Here is a 23,068-nt window from a genome sequence, read left to right as displayed (position 1 = left end):
ATCTCTCCAGTGAGCTTTTACAACACAGGATATTTAACAGTAAGCAGTGTTGATTTGTGTCATATCCATTGTTTTTTCTTGAATTATATCATCAGCTTCATAGAATGTTTCATTTGTTGAATTTGAACTGGGGGCTTTGGTTTTTCTATTTGAGCTGCCTGCAAATACACAAAACAAAATGAAATAACTATTTGAAATTATGACATCAAATCTTACTTTAAAATTTGTCCTTAAAAAAATAAACTTTTTAGGAACGTTGGAAATATGATGTCCTAAAGACCTTATGGATGAGTGAGAATTGAATCATTTCAAAGTTGTTTTTGAGCATTTTCTCCTGAAAGTCAAATAAGGGAAATACTCCGTAACAGAAGTAAGGATTTCGTTTCCATGCTTACCTTTCTTTCTCCACACTTCCACGGAGGAAACTACACATTTGGTCAGAAGGTAACAGTTTCTGGGTTGCTTAATAAAAGTGTGACTGTCCTTATGCATAAAGGGAACAAAACTAAAATCGACCATAATAATTTACAACAATCTTAAGGCTTTGCCATTATAATCAGTTGAGATGTAACATTTAAAAAGAGCATGTTCATCCCACAATCCCATTCACTCGTTCTATATAAATGAGTCCAAAATGCACAAGGGTAGAGGAATGTGGATATTTGTTCATCAGAAGTTAGACTAACAAGCTCATAGCAAAGAAATGGATTATTAATCAATGAATGACGTTAGAAAAATTAAGTGTGAAAATAATGTCATATATTTCACCAATTTATACAAATTTAAATATATTTAAATAATTTTATAATTATGTAAAAGCAGTGCAAGAAATCACAGATGTTACTAATAACCCCCTGTTGCTAAACCCACAGTTCAGCTCACAAGCCACATCTTATTTGACCTATCAGCAGCATTTTCTTTCTTGGCTTCCCAGATGCCACCCTTCCTTGACTCGCTCCTGTGTCACCATTGCTCCTTTTCCATCTTTCTTGTTGGTCCCTTTTCCTCTCCCAAGCATCTTAGACTGATTAGTCCCACAGTTTTTAATACCATCTCTGCTGATGACTCCCAGATATGTGTCTCTAACCCACACCTCTCCTGAACTCCAGACTCAACTTGCCATCTCCACTTGGATATCTAGCAGACATCTCCAACTTAGTCCAAAACTGATATTTGGATTATTCCCAGGAAAAAAAAAAAAAAAGAGCCCAATCCACTTACAGTCTTCCTCTTCTCAATTGCCGGCAACTTCCACGTGTTCAGTTGCTCAGGACAAAAACCTCTGTCAGTCTTGGTTCCTCTTCCCTCAACCCCACCACCAATTTATCTGATAGCCTGTTGACTACATTTTTTAAAACAAATCCAAAATCAGACCACCTTCACTGCTACCACTGTTCTATTTTCAGCACAACACTCAGAGTGATCCTTTGAAACATAAGTCAAAGCGTGTCCTCTGCAAAGAACCCTCCATTTCACCCAAGTCTTTATAATGGCCTACATGTCCACACACACACACAAACACACACACACCATTAATCTCCCTGACTTCATCTTCTTCTACTTCATCCTCTCATTCACTCCAACCTCTTTGATCAAACATTTCAGGCATGTTCCAGCCACAGGGCCTTTGCACTGGCTGTTCACTCTGTCTGGCATGCTCTTCCCTCAGATTGTCTTCCCAACCTCTTTGATCAAACATTTCAGGCATGTTCCAGCCACAGGGCCTTTGCACTGGCTGTTCACTCTGTCTGGCATGCTCTTCCCTCAGATTGTCTTCCCAACCTCTTTGATCAAACATTTCAGGCATGTTCCAGCCGCAGGGCCTTTGCACTGGCTGTTCACTCTGTCTGGCATGCTCTTCCCTCGGATTGTCTGCAGGATAACTCCCTAATTTCCAATCCTTGCTCAGAAGTCACCTTTTCAATGAGACCTAAACACTGTATTTAAAATTGCAACCTACATTCCCCCCACCCCATCCCCAATCCCTTTGCTCTCCAGTTTTTCCCATAGCATTTATTTTCTAATATAATTTACCTTTTTATTATGTTTATTATCTGTCTTCTCTCACTAAAATGTAAGCACCACATGCCAGAGATCTTTTACTATATTTTTCATTGATGATGCAGAAGAATTGCATTGTACATAGCTAATGTTCAATAAATTTGTTGAGTGAAATGATAAGATTGAAAGTGTGGCATAGTAAAAACTTTAAAGTTGTAGATTGCAAAAGACAAGATTGAAAGCCAACTGGGAAGAAATGTTTAGAACACATGATGCATGTCTAACATATAACCAGAATTTACATATCAATATGTAAGACATTAACACCTCTTAATCAGTAAAGAGATGGGCAAAAGATCTACTGAATCTCCAATGTACTAGTCAGAAAGAAATGTAAATTCAAAAAGTAATTACCATTTTTCATGTCTCAATTAGGAACAGATAAAATCTTTCTTGGCCAAGAGTAATTTAAGTAATTTATTTTACCGTCACAAAAATTCAGAAGAAAAGAAATAAAGCCATATATCGTACCACTCAAGGCTCCACATTTTAAACAAGATACTTTTAATATTAGCCCAGAGAATAATGCCATGCATGTTTCAGGCCTATGGGCAAGATCTGGAAGCTGTAGTGAGACATCATCCTTCAAAACTTATCAATAATATTACCCCTTTGAGTGTTAGTCTATGAAATCAACCCATAGTGGGGGATGTCCTGCTTGGCCTTAGAAAGCAGGGCCAGTGGGATGGCATGATGGGAGTGTAAACTGGTACATTTATTTTTAAGTCTGGAGTGTTCCTACCTTGTGATTTTTGCATGAAGTTCCCAAGGAAACCATAAGAGATGAGCTCTAAAACTTATAAAGATATTCACTGATTCTTTTCAATACCAAAAAACTGTAAGTACCCTAAATTTATAATAGGGAAATTGCTAAATTATCATACATAAGTATGATGCAGCCATTTAATCTGAAAAAGTGATTTCCGAGAAATTTTTAATTACATTGAAAATGCTCAGAATACAATGTTAAGTGAGAAAAGATGCAAAACTATCAGCAATACAATAATAGTTAATACTTTCATAATGTTTCCTCAGAGCATTTACTATCAGCTTCTCTTTGCTTAAAATTCTTTAGGATCAAATCTTAATTTCTTGGTTAGGCTGAGGATGAGCCCTACTTCCCTGTCCCGGCTCAGCTCACCCCATTCCCTTCCTGGTACTTGGCATTTCAGACACACAGAAATACTGACTGACAGGCTCCCCAGACTTGGCCTGCTCTCTTGCTCTCTCTCTGCCCCATGCCTTTGCATACTTCCAGCTGCCTGATATCCCTAATTCTCTAATCTTTGCTTGAAAAACTCTTATTTGTCCTTTAGATTTTGGAAAATGTGCTCCAAACCTACCTAAGGGGAAGGGGGACTCACTAGCCAAGAGGTTTCACTCTTAGAAGTAGCTTTCCTCTACTTTTTTGCCATCTAGTCTCTCTTCTTATATGACTTTAACTTTTTTTCTTTAGATAAGTCTAAGCCTCACCTTTAAGTGTGTTCATACTGCCTGGCTTTGCCCATTTATAACTAATTGTATAGACTGCTTTCTAGAGTCACTGAGGACATCCCTCACTATGGGTGGTTTTCATAGATCAACACTCAAAGGAGCAATATTATTGATAAGTTTTGAACGATGATGTCTCACTACAGCTCCCAGATCTTGCCCATAGGCCTGAAACGTGTGGCATTATTCTCTGGGCTAATATTAAAAGTATCATAATTTTAAAATATAGGGCCTAGAGCGGTACAATATATGGCTTTATTTCATTACATCTGAACTCTTTTGGTGTTAAATTAATGTTCTACTTCTAAACATCCAATCATAATGTTTTGACTATATAATTTGATTTTTAAACAAAAACAACAAAAAGTTAATTTGTTGTAGGCACAACATTTTCTAGCCTGGCAAGTAGCTCTTTGCCCAGTCAGCAAGCAAAATTGGTTAAGATAAATGTAGTAGGGAAAGCTAGCATGAAAATTTGATGACCTGATAAATTCTTGACTGTTATTTGCAAAGTAGACTTTAAAAGATATATGGATTCAAATTTAACTACTAAATACTTAAGTAATGGGGTATATATATATAGAGAGAGAGAGAGAGAGAGACCCTTGAAACTATTTTCCTTATATAACATTTGTAATATTTGAAAAACAAAATGTTTGTAGGCTTATTTTTATGGTTCAGTATCGTTTGTACTCTCCGGTATCACAGCAGGTAAAGGTAAAAGACCAAGGATTTAAGATGTAAATTAGTTTCATATTATCTGGGCAGAATTTGTATCTTACATAAGCATTTCTTTTCTTTGTTTATTGAAGTATGGTTGATTTATATCATATTAGTTTTAGGCATACAACATAGTGATTCAGTATTTTTATAGATTATACTCCATTTAAAGTTATAAATATTAGCTATATTCCCTATGCTGTACAATATATCCTTGTAGCCTATTTATTTTATACATAATAGTTTGTGCCTCTTAATCCTCTTCCCCTATCTTGCCCCTCTAGCATTTTTTTAAACATCTAAAATTTTTTTTTTTTTCCCGGTACGCGGGCCTCTCACTGTTGTGGCCTCTCCCGTTGCGGGGCGGACGCGCAGGCTCAGCGGCCATGGCTCATGGACCCAGCCGCTCCGCGGCATATGGGATCTTCCCGGAACGGGGCACGAACCCGTGTCCCCTGTAACGGCAGGCGGACTCTCAACCACTGCGTCACCAGGGAAGCCCAAACATCTAAAATTTTAACCTTTTATTTGAAATCCTGGAAGTCTGAAGACTATAACATTTGATTAATTCAAGTCCTTCATGTTTCCTAAGGTTTTTACATACTTAAATTCTTAATATTCTAGTGAGACTTTCAAGGTGGTTTTTCTACCTTGTCACATACAGGGTTTTTTTTTTCTTCTTATGGGAGTTAAACTCAGGAATTTATTTCCTCACTTAGTTTGGGGTTCTAAGAACCCCTTAGTCTGGGGTTCTCTCTTAAGCCATCTCTATTCTGACAGCTCTGGTTTCCATTACGCGTTTTTCTGGAAACAACGAGTTTAACCTGTCTACTGCCCTCTGAGATTTAAAGGCTTGCAAAATACATTCCAGTATCCTATCAATAGATTTTCCTTCATCTAGGACTTGTAAAACCCCCCACTCCCCAGCCCTGATTCATTATTTCCTTGACTACTGGATCCTTCTAACCAGTGCAGGTACAAAGATCATTTCTTAGATTGGCTTCTTAAGGCAATGCAGTTCCCCTAACCAAACTGATTTGCTACAGGAACAAGAAAAGATTTGATATAAACACCATACTGACACTATTTGAAGCAGGAGCTTTGATTAGCAAGTCAACACCCTGGTGTTCCCTCTCTTCCTGCAGCTTATAAAAGTCCAAACGTGCTTTCAATGTATATCCCTCTGGTAAGATAGAATTAATTGGGCATATTATGGAAAAAACAACTGCTGTAAGTGGGCTGTGCTGTAGTGATATCAGAGTCCAGCTAACTGCATCCCTTTGGAATGATTTTTAAAGAGAGAAGAGGAAAAGTCTCAGCAACCTCACCTTTTCCTAGTTTTCCTTTAATAAATAGAAACGAATTTCTTAACCAACAGAGTAGAGATAAAACCAGCTGCCTCTTCTGTCACGAGGTTACAACATGGATTAAATTTTAAACAAGAAATCTGTTATACCATTGAGCTCTTAAGGGATTTGTTACATATAAAGGGTTTTTTTAAATTTAATTTCTCCTTTTTTTTTTTTTTTTTTAAACATCTTTATTGGTGCATAATTGCTTTACAATGGTATGTTAGTTTCAGCTTCACAACAAAATGAATCAGTTATATATATACATATGTTCCCATATCCCTTCCCGCTTGCGTCACCCTCCCTCCCACCCTCCCTATCCCACCCCTCCAGGCGGTCACACAGCACCGAGCTGATCTCCCTGTGCTATGCGGCGGCTTCCCACTAGCTATCTACCTTACGTTTGGTAGTGTATACATGTCCATGCCTCTTTATTGCTTTGTCACCGTTTACCCTTCCCCCTCCCCATAGCCTCAAGTCCATTCTCTAGTAAGTCTGTGTCTTTATTCCTGTTTCACCCCTAGGTTTTTCATGACATTTTTTTTTTCTTAAATTCCATATATATGTGTTAGCATACGGGTCTCTTGTAGACAGCAAATATATGGGTCTTGTTTTTGTATCCATTCAGCCAATCTGTGTCTTTTGGTGGGAGCATTTAGTCCATTTACATTTAAGGTAATTATCGATATGTGTGTTCCCATTCCCATTTTCTTAATTGTTTTGGGTTTGTTATTGTAGGTCTTTTCCTTCTTTTGTGTTTCTTGCCTAGAGAAGTTCCTTTAGCAGTTGTTGTAGAGCTGGTTTGGTGGTGCTGAACTCTCTCAGCTTTTGCTTGTCTCTAAAGGTTTTAATTTCTCCATCAAATCTGAATGAGATCCTTGCTGGGTAGAGTAATCTTGGTTGCAGGTTTTTCTCCTTCAACACTTTCAATATGTCCTGCCACTCCCTTCTGGCTTGCAGAGTTTCTGCTGAAAGATCAGCTGTTAACCTTATGGGGATTCCCTTGTGTGTTATTTGTTGTTTTTCCCTTGCTGCTTTTAATATGTTTTCTTTGTATTTAATTTTTGACAGTTTGGTTAATATGTGTCTTGGCGTATTTCTCCTTGGATTTATCCTGTATGGGACTCTCTGTGCTTCCTGGACTTGATTAACTATTTCCTTTCCCATATTAGGGAAGTTTTCAACTATAATCTCTTCAAATATTTTCTCAGTCCCTTTCTTTTTCTCTTCTTCTTCTGGAACCCCTATAATTCGAATGTTGGTGCGTTTAATGTTGTCCCAGAGGTCTCTGAGACTGTCCTCAGTTCTTTTCATTCCTTTTTCTTTATTCTGCTCTGCAGTAGTTATTTCCACTGTTTTATCTTCCAGGTCACTTATCCGTTCTTCTGCCTCAGTTATTCTGCTATTGATCCCATCTAGAGTACTTTTAATTTCATTTATTGTGTTGTTCATCGTTGCTTGTTTCATCTTTAGTTCTTCTAGGTCCTTGTTAACTGATTCTTGCATTTTGTCCATTCTATCTCCAAGATTTCGGATCAACCTTACTATCATTATTTTGAATTCTTTTTCAGGTAGACTGCCTATTTCCTCTTCATTTGTTAGGTCTGATGGGTTTTTATCTTGCTCCTTCATCTGCGGTGTGTTTTTCTGTCTTTTCATTTTGCTTATCTTACTGTGTTTGGGGTCTCCTTTTTTGCAGGCTGAAGGTTCGTAGTTCCTGTTGTTTTTTGTGTCTGTCCCCAGTGGCTAAGGTTGGTTCAGTGGGTTGTGTAGGCTTCCTGGTGGAGGGTACTAGTGCCTGTGTTCTGGTGGATGAGGCTAGATCTTGTCTTTCTGGTGGGCAGGTCCACGTCTGGTGGTGTGTTTTGGGGTGTCTGTAGACTTATTATGATTTTGGGCCGCCTCTCTGCTAATGGGTGGGGTTGTGTTCCTGTCTTGCTAGTTGTTTGGCATAGGATGTCCAGCACTGTAGCTTGCTGGTCGTTGAGTGAAGCTGGGTGCTGGCGTTGAGATGGAGATCTCTCGGAAATTTTTGCTGTTTGATATTATGTGCAGCTGGGAGGTCTCTTGTGGATCAGTGTCCTGAAGTTGGCTCTCCCACCTCAGAGGCACAGCACTGACTCCTGGCTGCAGCACCAAGAGCCTTTCATCCACAGGGCTCCTTAATTTGGGATGATTGGTTGTCTATTCAGGTATTCCACAGATGCAGGGTACATCAAGTTGATTGTGGAGCTTTAAGCCGCTGCTTCTGATGCTGCTGGGAGAGATTTCCCTTTCTCTTCTTTGTTCTCACAGCTCCCAGGGGCTCAGCTTTGGATTTAGCCCCGCCTGTGCGTGTAGGTCGCCGGAGGGCGTCTGTTCTTTGCTCAGACAGGACGGGGTTAAAGGAGCCGCTGATTCGGAGGCTCTGGGTCACTCAGGCCCGGGGGTAGGGAGGGGCACGGAGTGTGGGGCGGGCCTGCGGCGGCAGAGGCCGGGGAGAAGTTGCAGCCTGAGGCGCGCCTGTGCGTTCTCCCGGGGGAGTTGTCCCTGGATCCCGGGACCCTGGCAGTGGCGGGCTGCACAGGCTCCCCGGAAGGGCGTGTGGCTAGTGACCTGTGTTCGCACACAGGCCTCCCGGTGGCGGCAGCAGCGGCCCTAGCGTCTCATGTCCGTCTCTGGGCTCCGCACTTTTAGCCGCGGCTCGCGCCCGTCCCTGAGCTCTCTCAAGCAGCGTTCTTAATCCCCTCTCCTCGTGCACCAGGAAACAAAGAGGGACGTAAAAGTCTCTTGCCTCTTCGGCAGTTCCAGACTTCTCCCCGGACTCTCTCCCGGCCAGCCGCGGTGCACTAACGCCCTGCAGGCTGTGTTCACGCCGCCAACCTCAGTCCTCTCCCAGCGCTCCGACAAAAGCCGGAGCCTCAGCTCCCAGTCCCGCCCGCCCCGGCGGGCGAGCAGACAAGCCTCTCGGCTGGCGAGTTCCGGTCGGCCCGATCCTCTGCGCTGGAATCTTTCCGCTTTGCCCTCCGCACCCCTGTTGCTGTGCTCTCCTCCGCGGCTCCCAAGCTCCCCCACTCCGCCTCCCGAAGCCTCCACCCGCGAAGGGGCTTCCTAGTGTGTGGACACTTTTCCTCCTTCACAGCTCTCTCCCGCTGGTGCAGGACCCGTCCCTATCCTTTTGTCTCTGTTTAGTTTTTTCTTTTGCCCTACCCAGGTACGTGGGGGGTTTCTTGCCTTTTGGGAGGTCTGAGGTCTTCTGCCAGCGTTCAGTAGATGCTCTGTAGGAGTTGTTCCATGCGTAGATGTATTTCTGGTGTATCTGTCTAATTTCTCCTTTTCTTTACCTGAGTGCAGACTGGGAAGATCCAACATCACTGTGCTTTCCTGGGTTGACATTAGTTGCTCCTTCTGCTGCTAGTGTCCCATTTTTATTCTTTTCTTCAGTCTGGTCATCATATGTAAATCTCAACCTTCCTTTAATCCTATACCTCTCAGCCTGGCATTTAAATTAAAGCTTTGTTTTGGCCTTTGCCAAAATTTAAATGCAATTCATCAAGCAAATAAAATTCGCCATTTAAATCAAATTCATCAAACAAAATCCGCCTAGCCTCATCACAAACTAGGCCAATATATTTTTTCTATAATAGTTAAATTTTACATTCATTTTCAGAAGCATTCCTCAGGGATCCATTTATCCTATAAATCTTCTATGAACTCTGCTCTTACCTGCCATTTCAAAATATCAAAAGAATGCTGGGCCCTCTGCAGGTCTCATCTCCTGGCTATGTGGCAGAGCGGTAATTAAGCTTTTCTGCCATTATCTGCCTGTGTCCTAGCTTCTGCATTACCTATCTGCTGCCCAACAGCAGCTTCAATGACTAATCAGCTGGCTCACTTTAGTAGAAATCTACACATCCCACTCACCCTGCATTTCTTTCTAGTGGAAACAAGCAATCTTAAATTTGCACCCTAAAAGTGTTCTTTATTTACTAGGGGACATTTTCCCTTTAAATTTAATACAATGCAAAGAACTGGATCTGAGGTAAACGGTGAAGTGAGCAAAACTTGCCTACTGACCTGACCTATTGACTTCTCCCTTCGTCAATGCCCTGCCTTCCCCTTGAGGATACGCAGGTATCTCGTGTAAATACAGTTAAAAATCCATTGTGAAAGTTAGAATCTTAGACTTGCCCTTTTGCTTTGCCCATCCATCAAGGAATGAAGGCAGTTCTCTCCAGAAATGTTTTCCCTACCCTATTTTTTCCACAATTGGACATTTTTTTTTCTTTTCTGCATTGTTAAATTCAACTATAGATGACTAACATAGCTCACAAAGGAATTTGGCTGATATTTTAAATCCTTTAAATGGATTTGCACAATTGAGAGACTGGCTTCTATTTTGCTTTTTGGTTCCAGCATCCACCAGCATTGCTTAACCCTGCTCCCTGAGGAGGACTCACAAATGCTAAAAGTAGCAGGAGCTCTGCTGAGCAATTTGGTTTTCTACATTCTAGAAACAAAAAAAGTTGTAGGAAATTCCAGACTCATTATTTTCAGTAGAAAGGCCCCTTTAGGAGACACAAGTGACCTTTTCTGCCATTGAGTTCAAATTACCCCATCTTCTACTAAGATCTCAGTGAGTTTTTAAAGCCTCTCTGAAACAAAGAATGGCATTTAAAAATAATGTGGCAGCGTAATTAATAAATGTTTTGAGTAGAATTTGGTTGAATCAATATTAAGGCTACTAAGAAAAATAGCTCCCAAAGTTATCTATAAATTTAATACAAAACCCATCAAAATGCCACTTGATTTTTAAAAATTTGACAATGTGATTCAGAAGTTTATTTGGAATACTGAAACAAGAGTAGCTAAGAAACTGAAAAAGAAGCATAATGGGAAGGAAGAGAAAATCTTCCCTAATTAGATATTAAATTATATAGCTACAGTAATTTTTAAAGTATATTATTGGCTTAAGAATAAACAGACTGATAAATTTAACAGAACAGAAAGTCTAAAAACAGATCCCAGTATATATAAGAATTTAGTTGATGACAAAGGTGACATTTTAAATTGGCAAGAAAACAAGGATAGATTTCCCAATAAATATTTAGACAATTGGCTCATTTGTAAAATAAAAATAAAGGCATATCCCTACCTCACACTTTACACAAAAATTTTAATTCCAGGATTATTAATGATTTAAATGTTAAAAAACAAGTGAATGTATGTATTGTATTAGAAGAAAATATAGGTGAATATCTTTATATCTTAAAGTGAAGTAAGAACTTTCTAAGTATGAAATTAAAGGAAGAAATCACAAAAGGAGAAACTTCTACAGTTGAAAAATTGTCACATAAAATTAAAAAGGGAACAACTATGAAAAATACTTGCAATATATGTGAAAAAGAATTTAGTTACTGTATGGAAAGTTCCTATAAAGCAATGAAAAATGAACACCCCCATAGAAAAATGTGTATAAGATATGAGCAACAATATACCACAAAGAAAATGACAAATAAATATGAAAATGTCCACCCTTGCTCGTAATTAGATAAATTTAAAATAAAACACTGTATTGTTTCCCTCAGTGAAATTAGTAAGATATATATCTTTTGAAATAAAAATACTCATGAAATAGTACTTTTCTGGAGGACAGTTAGCAATTTGTATCCAAAGACTTTTATATGTACCAAATCTTTGGTCAGCAATTCCATTCCTAGGGATTTATGCTAGGAAAATACTTCAATGTTCAATGCTTGTGTATAATAGAAAAAAATGGAAGCTAGTTCAAAGTCAATAATTTAATAAAATATGATATACCCAGACTGGTTTCTAAACACCATTCCAACTAAAAGGGCAACTTCTTGGAGACTTCTTGGAAAAATGGCAGATTTCAGGGCTGGAACAGGAAAAGCACAGGCTGCTCAAGAACATTTTGTGACAGAGAGCAAAAAAAAATGCTCAAAAAGTGATGGACATATTTCAAAAGGATATAGGACCCAGTTTAAAGGGGCTCCCACAGGCCAAATCTGAGATAATTTAAGAATCAATAAATGATGATAGTAATAGACTATTTTAGAATACAGAATCTGAGTCCATACTGATATTAATAAATTAATTAATAGGTAAATAGGGGGAAAGGGAAAGCTCTTCCTTGTAGTAGAATAACAACTAATAAACACAGAAGGAATGATGAGGTTAGAAAATCACCATTTCATAGCTATCATAATAATAATTCTAAAATTATCTTGAAATTTTGAATGAAAAGATTCAGTCAAGAGCCATCAATGGGTGCGTGAAAGTTGGAGGAGGAACAGGATTTTTTCATACCTCCCAACAAATTACTTAGTAATGGCAAAAGGAAAAATAGTAACTTCGTATATTCATATATATATATATATATATATATATATCTGACTCACTTTGCTGTATAGCCAGAAACTAACACAACATTGTAAATCAACTATACTTCAATTGAAAAAAAGAAAGGTAAAAGGATGATTTAAAATAAAAATAAGTTTCAAAAAACAAAAACAAAAGACTAAAGAAATATGATAACTAATTACAAGATGTAACTCTGGACTAGATCGTAGATAAGAAAAAAATAGCTATTTAAGGATATTGGAAAATTTTAATATGAACTGCAGATTAGATAATATTACTCTATCACTGTTACATTTCCTGACTTTGATAAATGTCCTGTAATACTATGTAGGGAAAAAAAATCCTTGTTCCTAAGAAACACATACTGAAATATTTGTGGTTAAAAAGCATGATATCTGCAAATTATTTTCAAATGGTTCAGAAAATATACATGAAAAGAAAGTCAATTTTGAAAAAAGTGAGGTAAAATATTAACAATTAGTAAATCTGGGAAAAGGTATACAACCTTTTCTATACTTTTCTTGCAACTTTTCTGGAAGTGTGAACTATGTCAAAATAAAAGAATAAAAATTCATAGCACTCCATCAAGGTAATAAAATGTAATCATTAAAAGTGGTGTTTATTTATTGGCAAACGATGATGTCATTGTTGTTCAGTGAAAAAAGAAAAGCTGTTATAGGATTCGTTTTTTCCCCAATTTTGTTATATATACATGTATCTATAGATATATAGAAAAAAAAATCCATGAAGGATATTCACCGTGGTGTTAATATCTGTTATTTCTGTGTGGTGGGATCATGGATGAAGTTATTTGTTTATTTGTTTTTCTATATTTTCTAATTTTCCTAAAATGAAAGTGAATTAAGGGAAAGGTTTTCTTTCCAGGGGTATAAGGGTGTCTTCTAAGAAGAAATATAGTAGACTATTCTGAACGGTCCAAGTCCCATTTTGCTCACAGGCAGAACAAACAATTGTATACACAATCGTCAAATTTGCTTGCTTTCTCAGTATTCTATATATAATTTATGCTTTTCTCCTAGACAACCTGTGCCTTACTGCTGATTTGCTTACCCTTTTCCATTTATATTGCCTGCCTTTGCAAAAGAGACTACCAAATAATAGATAATTGGAGTTGTCTATTATTCCCATACAACAGTATTATTTTATTTGTGTCAAGCAGCTCTACTCTCTGCCCTTCTCATTTTCATCAAAAACTCTGCTTCTAAGAACCCTCTCGATTCTCCACCCCTCTCCACAACCCTAGGGTGTCAATGGATACTCATAACCGCAGGATGAATATATTTTATCTTCTTGGAGCATCAGTTTTACTCAGAAATGGAAAGGATATAATGTTATTATTAGAGTAAAACAAGTCATTATATTAGCAATCAAATTAAAAATTCCCACAATTTAAAAAATATAATGGGCAACTTCACATAATTTAAAGCTCACAAGCCAGGGCTTTCCATTCTAACCCTTGGAATTCTGGAGGTACACATTCCTTTCTTATCTACCTTTAAGGATTCTCCAGTGGAAAAGTTTGGGAAGCCGGGATCTAAGACATTCATCCTTTAATTGCTCCCCCATTAACCATTAATTCTTCCACGTCTTATGAAATGAGCCCTCGCCCCAGGGGTGTCTACTCAGAAAGATGCCCTTCACACAGCCATCTTCTGCTCAGAACTGTTTGTCCAATACAGTACAACTTACAAACCACGGTATTCTTTTAAACATTGGCATTTGATACAGGCGTAACTCAAAACACAAAAGTTAAAAAGAAAGAAAATGATTATGGAACACAATGTAAAGACCGATCAATTGCTTAGCAATAGAACCTCTGTACAAAGTGAGCCCTGGAGGTAGCCCAATTAAACTCTACAGGCACTACCAGAGAGAGACCTGCTATTTTCAGGATCAATTCAAAATGTATAAAGTCTTAAATTGTATACATTAAAAATAATGAACCCCAATAGAACAAAGGTACATGAAAGAAAAATCTTGGCAAAATAGTCTAAGGTTAGACTATTGTTAAAAAAACAAAATTCAGCTGAGTGAATTTGAAGACCTAGTAGGCTTTATCCAACGACTTGTGAACTGGACAGCATCCCATCTAACAAGTAGAAAGGGGCTCTGAGAAGATGTAGGAAATGAAGAGTCTTATAGGTAGAAGGGGATAGGACAAGGAAGTCATAAACAAAAGAAAGGATTTTTTTTCAGGCAGGTCACCCTCCTTTAGGGGAGGGGCAGGGGTCTATCCTGAAGATTACCTTACTAGTGTTGATCAGGAAATTCCAGACGGATAGGTTTAAAATTTCACTCCTGGGAGAGGCTGAAACTGCAGTGAGGTAAGGTTTTGGTTTGCTGATGTGGGGCTTAGCACAAAGGGCTCCGTTTTGGGCCTGTTGTTTCTTCTTTAATGCTACTGTCATTTACAGAAACAAAAAAGTCCAGTGCCTTAAGTCAGTTTTAGTATGTGCACAAAAGCACGTTTCCCTTTAGGCCATTCAAATTGCCTATAATGAAAAAAGTCTCAATTCTAAAAATTAAAATAATGGGAGGCCGACTCTTAAGAACAGATAGTTTTCAAAGAAAGGAGTGGTAACTGGTGAAACCAATTTTCCTCCAATGTAATTTTACTTGCTTAATTATTACACAAACATAATGTTCCTAACCTTTAAGGCATTCCTTAAGTGGAATAAAGCCTTGTTTTCTCACTAGCTAGAACACTGACATTTATCCCTCGGTGGGAGAATCACTGGAATGAAGCATGCATATTTAACGATAGGCACAGCAATGGTTTTTAATTATCACTTTGAAGGGTCGCTTTCAAATATGAACCATTTTCTCTTCCTATTCCAGGTGACATTTGGATTACCTATTTCGTTTTCTGCTCTCCACTATGTCTTATTTGGTTAATGTCAACCAAAGGGCCCAAAATCATCTAATTTGAAAGCAGCAGAAGGCAATGATCATATAAAATTCTGCCTTACCAAGAGTAAGCACTCAGGAAAGGTGTATTGAATTAATTTGCTGACTTGATAAACATAGTGTTTTTCAGAGGGCCAGAGTGGGGATATTTCATTGTAAGAAAGTAGCCTCAACTAACTACATAGGATGTGCACTCATGGATCTCCTTAGCTAAAGAGCCATAAGACTACAAAGACTTGAGTCAACAAGCCAACTAATTCTGTTGCTGGGCTCTCAGATCCAGCTTGAAATAAAATTCTGGAGCAGTCCCTGAGATAGATCAGGAAAAATAATCAATTTTTATTTAGCACACTGCATTGTATAGAAGAGGCACTCAGTGAATGTTTGATGACTATAATGGTGACAATAAACATGTTCCTTTGATCACCTACGACAGAGGTGCAGTGCTACTTCATTCAATTCATTCAACAAACATTTGTTGTGTTCTAAGCACTAGAGAAACAGTAGTGAGCAAACAAGACAAAAATTTCTACTTTCCTGGAACTTACTTTCTAGTTGGAGTAGAGAAAAATTGGACAACAGGTAAGTAAAATATATAGTTGATTAGTGGTAAGTGCTTAGGAGAAAAGTAAAGCAGGAAGAAGGCATGAAATGTTGAAGTTAAAGATGCAGATTGAGTGACCAGGGAAGAACTCCCTGGGAAGGTGACTTTTAGTAAAGATTTAAAGAAAGTAAAAGTGGGGGAAAAACATTCCAGACAATGGGCACAGCATGCGCAAAGGCCCTGAGGCAGGAATTTCAAGGAACAGCAAAGAGGCCAAGGTGGCTGGGCATAAGATGCTAGAAATAAAGGTGTAAAGGGCAGACCACAAAAGCCCCCATAGTTCACATTTAGGACTCCATATCTATTGAAAGATGGGAAGCAATTAGGGTTTTGACCAGAGTAGTGACCTGACCTGACTTAGGTTTTACCAGGCTCACTCTGGCTCCTCTGTGGAGAGTAGACAGCAGGGGAGCAAGGGCAGGGCAGGAAGAGGAGCTATTTGTTTTAAAATGCAGAGTCTGGAGTTGGTGGTTTTAACAAACTCCCTAAGTGATTCTTACACACAATAAAATTTAAGAACTGATACTTTAAATTATCTAAGCAATTGAGACAAAAATTATTTTACTTTTTGATTATTTGATAATCCACTGCTTCATTTTGCCTGTGGAGAAACGGAGTCTAAGCCATCGGACTAAATTCAACTAACAACTGGTCAATTCGGCCATGTAATCTCCAAACAGTACTTCATAAAAAGAACTCCAAAGGGATCTTGGCTTCTTGCTTTGTGATACAGGGCACCCTCTGAGGTCTCTACAGAGAATAAAACTAGAGCTAAAGTAATCATGCGGTGCTGGTGTATTTGAGAAGATCGCAGAGCATGTACTCCATAAACATGTTTCTGGATTCAGCTAAAATGGAGCATATGGGAAGGAAATTTTCTAAATTTTTTGGAAGAAAGTTTTTCACTTTCTTTTTAAATAGAAGTTAGTGAGCACCTGTGTCTTATTCTAAACATATATATCTGTAATATAGAGATTCTAAATTTTTATTAAAAATATATTCAAAATACGTATATCTAAATAAAATTCATGATCACTACTTTTAAAATACACTAATAGAAATTTATATTCACAAAAAAATTTAACAATTCTTTCTGTTTCATAATGATAATGAGTAGTATGTGTAGCACATTATAATTAAGATAACAAAGAGACTCAGTTCTGAAAACCTTACATAAACATTTCTACTTTATACTTGCACTACACACACAAACACACACATACACATACCTGTATAGCGTAACTAGTTTGTGATCTATTCAAGAACAAAGACTGACTTCTATTTATTCTTTAGTTTCTTTTATATGACTCTGAATTACTTAATACACCTCCTCTGAATTCTGCATACCATAGGCACACAGGTAATGCCTAACTGACTACTGACTAACCAATCTAGAGCAATGCAACACTGACAATTAATTATCGGATATTTTGTTCCTCTATCTATTTGACTTCTTTGGCTCCATCAAAAACAAAATTTAAAAATTCCAAGAGGATACAACCTTTAAAACTGAGAGACACATAAATAAATTAAAGTGGATTTACTGGATCAGTGTATTATTTTTTCATGAGAATATTTACATCCTACCACTATTTTTCCTTGGGCACAATCCCTCCAAGGTATTTCATCATTAAGACCTAATTTAACGTGAAGTTTTATAAAGACATATAATAAACTGAATTTTTTTTTTTTTTTTTTTTTTTTTTGCGGTACGCGGGCCTCTCACTGTTGTGGCCTCTCCCGTTGCAGAGCACAGGCTCCGGACGCACAGGCTCAGCGGCCATGGCTCACGGGCCCAGCCGCTCCGCGGCATGTGGGATCTTCCCGGACTGGGGCACGAACCCGTGTCCCCTGCATCGGCAGGCGGACTCTCAACCACTGCGCCACCAGGGAAGCCCAATAAACTGAATTTTTAAAAAGCATTCATTGCTAACAGAATGATCTGTCACCCAGGCACAGGTTATTATTTTGAACAGACTACAGGTAATTGGTTACAAATAACAGTTACTGATTACCTTCTTGAGTGGAAATAGCCTCTAGGTGTTGAAGTTTAAGGCCAGTGTCTAATCTCTGAGGCTTTGTATACAGAAATAAGTAGCAAAGAACACAGACGCTGATGACAAAGGCAAGTAAAACAAGGGCAGCAATTCCCAGTCCAATCAGAGCGCCAATGCTGAGGAAAACAGAAAAAACACTGTGACTGTCACACAAACTTGTTTGCACATAAAACAAAGGTTTAAATATTGTTAATACTTGCTTCAGTCATTCATACCAGATTATGTTTTATTATAAACAGTATATGATTGAAATCTATGGCTCACCTTTTTCTACCATCAAATTCTTATGATATTTCTCTATACATTTATATGTTAATATTGGTATAGAATACCATGTGAATTCATATTACAGCAAAAGGTCACATGATTCTCTAGGGATGTTTCAAAAACATTTCTATCAGATAAACCTCTATTATTAATATATTTTAGGAGGAAAGATTAGGTTCACCAATAAAAGATGAATAGAAAGATATCTACCTCTGCAAAAACAGTGAAACAAATGTTTACTGGAAGTGTAGAACTTTTATTTTGGAGACATGTATGGGAGTTGTCATGTATTAATATACAAAACCACAACCATTACAAGAGAGGAGAAGAAAGTTTAATTAAAGGAAAGCAATGTTTATGAAAGTTATGTAAAGTTCATGTTCAATCTGAATTTTTCCTTTCTAAAAGAGCATAACACCAATAGCTTCTAGCATTTAGGAAGAAACCCTTGTACTTTTCTCTAAAAATGCAGTGTAAATATGATATTATTTGCACTAAATTTGTAACAATTCCTTCTGATACAGTTATCTATAAGTCTAATCACTTGAGAAATAATACAATTTTCAGAAACCTGTGAACTTATTTTTAAATGGGAAAAGAAGTTTGGAAAAAAGAAAATTATCTTGCAAGACTAATATGCAAACATATGTACTTTACCTTCATGAGCAATATGTATGTGTGGGTATGTAAACACCTATAATTAGATTTTAAGCTGCTCAAGAGCAGATACTTCTGTTGACTTTCCCATAGTCATGTGCACACTTATTAAAAGTGTTTAATAGAGTATTTAGCTTGTAATTAATGTTTCATAAATGGAAATAAACGATAATTGACTGGTGCTTGATCCATTAGTAGTCATTTAAAAGTAATCATCATTGAAAAGTAACAATCATTGAAATGATCACTGAAAAGTAGTGATCTTTTCCTTCATTATTTTCCTGTCTTGACTTTCAGCTTCTGCTATTTCCCAGAGGTTAGGGCGCGAACAAATGTGACATGCCGAAAGTGAGGGAAGGGAGAATTTGACCAGGGGTGCTAGGTGTGTCACTGCTTTGGGAGGAAGAACAAAATTAAAAGTGAGGGGCTAAGCTCATCCTACTTATCCTTAATTTAAGGAGATAAAGCCCCCTTGCAATTTAGAGATTGCCTCCTGAGCCAGACATGGGGGCAGACTTCAATAGATTCTTGTGCTTGTTAATTACTATCAGCCCAGTTCCCCTAGCCCTGCACAGAAGTGAAGACTGGGTAATTTTCTGGCTAGAGTCAGTATATAGTTGCATATTTAAATTGGAGTTTGCCCTCACTTGATGCCCTCTCTTCCAAGGGGTAGACTCCCTGGCTCTGGCAACTCCTCTTTCATGCTTCTTTGCACCAAAGCTGACTTTTGTAGATCTTATGTGTAGGGAGGGTTAGGACTGCACAGACACATGGGAACATAATCCACTTAATTAACATTATCTGCTTCATAAAGCAGCTAGGAGGCCAGACATCTGGAAAGATCCCTGAAATGAGAACCCGGTTATTAAAAACATCTTCAAAGTGAAAAAAATAATTTAGTCAATTAAAAGTAAAATTGTCAACTTAATTAAATTCAATGTATGTATTACAGACTTTACATGTACACAGTTTAAAAACCAGGCCACATGATTGGAAGGAAAAACAAAAACAAAGCATGTCACTTCTTCCTGTTATAAAAGGATGTTCTTCATAATCCTGACAAACTGTTTCACTGTCATAGTTCCACTTTATAGAAATGTTGCTTTATGCATGCAAAACTCTAGATAAAGATGGAGCTCTGGGAATCTCCTAAACACATAACTTCATTTCAACACATAACTTATTGAACTCAAGCGTAGCCCTGTGCAACACACGTTATTTTCCTAGGTCCTGAAGGTTTCCAAAGGAAACCCTTAGAGGTTAGGGATTTATAAGAGGAGAAGAGATGGGAGTGGGCCAGACACAGAAAAGGGAGAATTATGCTTTCCTCACAGCACCATAGGGCAGTTTGCTTTGCAGTCCCTGAGAGAGGGTCTGTAGCTGCTGTCACATTAATGAATTCTCCTACTTAGCAACTTCATTCACCTGGAGGTACCATACCTGTGCCTTTCTGCAGTGGCTGCAGAATCTCAGAACAAATGCTAATGACTTCTGGGATATTTTTCACAGTTGGACTATTTTAAATTAGGGGAGAGAGCATAGAATATGAGGGAAATGAAGTTCTAAATTTTTACCTTCCCGTTGTGTTCTCAGAGCTCAATAACTAAGGAAGAACCCCAGGTGGGGTTTTTTTTTTTTTTAACATCTTTATTGGAGTATGATTGATTTACAATGGTGTGTTAGTTTCTGCTTTATAACAAAGTGCATCAGCTATACATATACATATAGAAACCCAGGTTTAACATTGCCAACTGATGCCATCAGTTGAAATGACTTTTATATTTCCCAGGAACTGAGCTGCATTGTCAATGCTAAATGAAGACCCCAGCAAGCTGTTCATTCCTTTGTGCCCTCATAAACCTTAGGAAGGTTTTCTATCCTCTGCTGCTTGTCACTTTGGAACTATTCAGGGACCTGAGAATCCCAGGCACTTTTCCAATTGAGTTTGACTTAAGAGTTGCCAGTCTCTTATGGAGGTGCTGCCACCATTATTAACACCTCCAAAGACTCAGAGCTAGGCTACTATGTTATTTTCCAAAAGGCCGGATAATATGCCAGTGCAATACAAATTGCTTCCCCAAGTAATAGGGATAAATTGTCATCATTTCCTGTTCTGGCATGATACAAATTTGTTAGTTGCACTTGTTGGTAAGTAGGCACTCCTTCTGAGATTTTTTTGAAGCTTGCAGTGTGCAAAAACAAATGACTTTACTGCTCTAAGAAATAACATTTAAAGTCATTTGCTGTGGACTTGACATGTGTGCTAAAGTCTGGACCATGGTAGGAGATTGGGAGAACTAATACTCTTCTTCTTACTTAGCAGAGTTAGCCTCTCTCTCTCTCCCAGACATAAGCTAATTTGTCAGTAACAGTTTGAGGTGGGGTGGCAGTTCTTTCCTGTAACCCTGGCACCCCATTCATTCTCCAGTCAAAATGAAAGAATCAGGTTCTAAGTCTGCAGTCCTTTGGAGTGGAGGGGGGAAAAGCATTTCGTAATGAAAATATCTGTGTAAATACAAATTGGAATATGTTAAATTACCATCATAGGAAAAAGAGGCAAGAAAGACACCACCTTTGAAAGTCTCTTCACTTTCCAGCAATGGCCAAAGAGCTCAAGTGTTGAGAAAGGGGGTGTCCTGCAAAGGTTCAACGGAGTGTGTAATCACAGCAACTGAAACTCTTCCTCTCTGTGGGTCTCCACTTCTGTTTGGGGGTCTGTGTGAGATCAACTGAGAGGGCAAATTACAAAGCCCTGTTGCCTGTGCACGTCGAAACACACACACACACACACACACACACACACACACACACACACACACACACACACACACACACACACACACACACACACACACCCTTTCTTGATACTTTAAATGATACAGCCAATTCCTTCTCACCGGCAAAGAGGCTTAAAATACTCTGATCTTTGGTTAACACATTGAGTCTCAAAGGAGCTCCTTTTCCATTCAAATGCACCAAATGCCCAAACAAATAAAAAAGAGAATTAAAACCTCCTCCTTAAGTTATGTGCTTGTCTTTCTCTGCCCGCAGAGCCGCAGGCCTCGGACTGGTGCCGGCGAGAGAGAGTGAAGAGTAGTCCGCTCCCGCCGGGCGGCCCTGCTTGCGCTCTGGGCGCAGAGCCCGCTCTCCTCCCGCGCGCGCCTCGCCCGGGGACTCCGGCGTATTCACACTTCTGGCGCCACTGCCCGACCCTCGCCGGATGGGGGTGGCACCGAGTGGGTTCTCTGCAGGGCCCTCATCAGCCCTCGGAGGCTCCTGTCCCCCCGGGGGGATCCGAGCAGGTCGCAAGGACGCGGGTGACCTCCCTCCTCCCGTCGTGGCACGACTCGTCGCCTCCCCAGCCCCATGGCCGCCAGCCCCCTGCCTACCCACCTGAGGCTCCACATGTAACTGTGCTTGTAGGGGAAGTAGCTGCCCGGCTCACTGCAGCAGTACTTGAGGTCAGCGAAGCCACAGCAGTAGATGAGGGTGGCCCCCTCGCCGCGCTGGGGACACTGGAAGGGCTCCACGAAGCTGCGGTTGAGGCTGTAGTAGCCGGAGCACACCCGGCTGGCCTCGCTCATCTCGGGCGGCTGCGGGCAGGGGCACGCTAAGCCCCCGATCTGCCCTGGCAACAAACGTCCCGCCCCGCCCGCGGACCTCTCCGGCCGTGCTCGCCTCTTGCGATGCAGGGCTGACTGCCTGGGCGGTCAGCCTGGGGCGCGCCTCTTCTGCTCGCTCTCCTCCCCTCGTTCCCATGGTGTCTGGTCGCTTTACACGCGCTTCTCCCTCCCGCTACTGAGTGGTCCTATTATCTACCGATCTCCGGCCCTGTACCTCTTTCTCCCTCTCCCTTTGTCTGCTTTCTCCACGTTCTCCTGACGTCTCTCCACTTTTCCTCAATTGACGGAGGCGTCCCCACTCCATGCCAGAAAGAGATTCCACCTGAAGGAGGACGGGAGGTGTGGTGTGGGACGTGTTTGCCATCTGAACGGATGCAGCCAAAGTTGAAATTCCCTTTGCCTAGGGACAGGGCAGATGGGTTTCAGGCAAACGAGCAGGGCCGGGGAAGCAGGGTAGAGGGCAGAACAAAAGGCACTGAACTACCAGTGAGGGGCTGTTGAGAAGTACCCCTTCTTCTTTGAGAAGTATGTGTAAGATGTTAAAATCTGCCAATTTAAATATCAAAGACAAGAACAAAATTTTCTCCAAAAACTAGCCATGCATTCTGTATTCAGTTAACCTGAGAAAGGAAGGACAGGTTAGAGATCGAGGTAAGGAAACTGAGGACTTCCTGCAAAGGTAGGCAGAAAGAGGAGGCAAAGGAAGTAGGGAGAGAGAGAACTTCATCCCTTCAAAGCACTGCAGAAATTTCTCTTGTTCTCTTTTTGTTTGGTATTCTCACTTTAGTGATTCATTTTGTTGACCAAGTTTTTAAAAATAACAATAGTAATGGATGCTTTTGTAATAATTCAAACAATACTATGATGTGTAAAGAAGAAAATATTAATAGCCGTAAGATAGGAGAGGAGGTGACTATAACATCCATAAAATTTCTGAGATAGAACTTT

The 23,068-nt window shown here is 39.4% G+C and overlaps 1 protein-coding gene across 1 annotated transcript; it reads right to left on the bottom strand.

The window, feature by feature from the left end:
• Position 1: 1 nt before the first annotated feature.
• SHISAL2B (shisa like 2B) lies at positions 2-22,112 on the bottom strand. The gene is made up of 3 exons (XM_030844190.2): positions 21,891-22,112; positions 17,532-17,689; positions 2-158 (listed from the first exon to the last, which is right to left on the bottom strand). Exons 1-3 carry the CDS (start codon positions 22,079-22,081, stop codon positions 34-36), a joined length of 474 nt encoding a protein of 157 aa, XP_030700050.1. The 5' UTR covers positions 22,082-22,112; the 3' UTR covers positions 2-33.
• Between the last annotated feature and the right edge of the window lie 956 nt (positions 22,113-23,068).

The sequence above is a fragment of the Globicephala melas genome, chromosome 3 (assembly GCF_963455315.2).
Source record: "Globicephala melas chromosome 3, mGloMel1.2, whole genome shotgun sequence".
In the NCBI taxonomy this organism is placed as follows: domain Eukaryota; kingdom Metazoa; phylum Chordata; class Mammalia; order Artiodactyla; family Delphinidae; genus Globicephala; species Globicephala melas.
This window is presented reverse-complemented; position numbering and strand designations above follow the sequence as displayed.

Excerpts from the sequence above, each read along its gene's own strand:
- SHISAL2B (XM_030844190.2), bottom strand. The coding sequence starts at position 22,081 with ATGAGCGAGGCCAGCCGGGTGTGCTCCGGCTACTACAGCCTCAACCGC. Across the intron at positions 17,690-21,890 it reads AGTTACATGTGGAGCCTCAG|CATTGGCGCTCTGATTGGAC; the intron begins GTGGGTAGGCAG and ends TGTTTTCCTCAG. Across the intron at positions 159-17,531 it reads GGCTATTTCCACTCAAGAAG|GCAGCTCAAATAGAAAAACC; the intron begins GTAATCAGTAAC and ends GTGTATTTGCAG.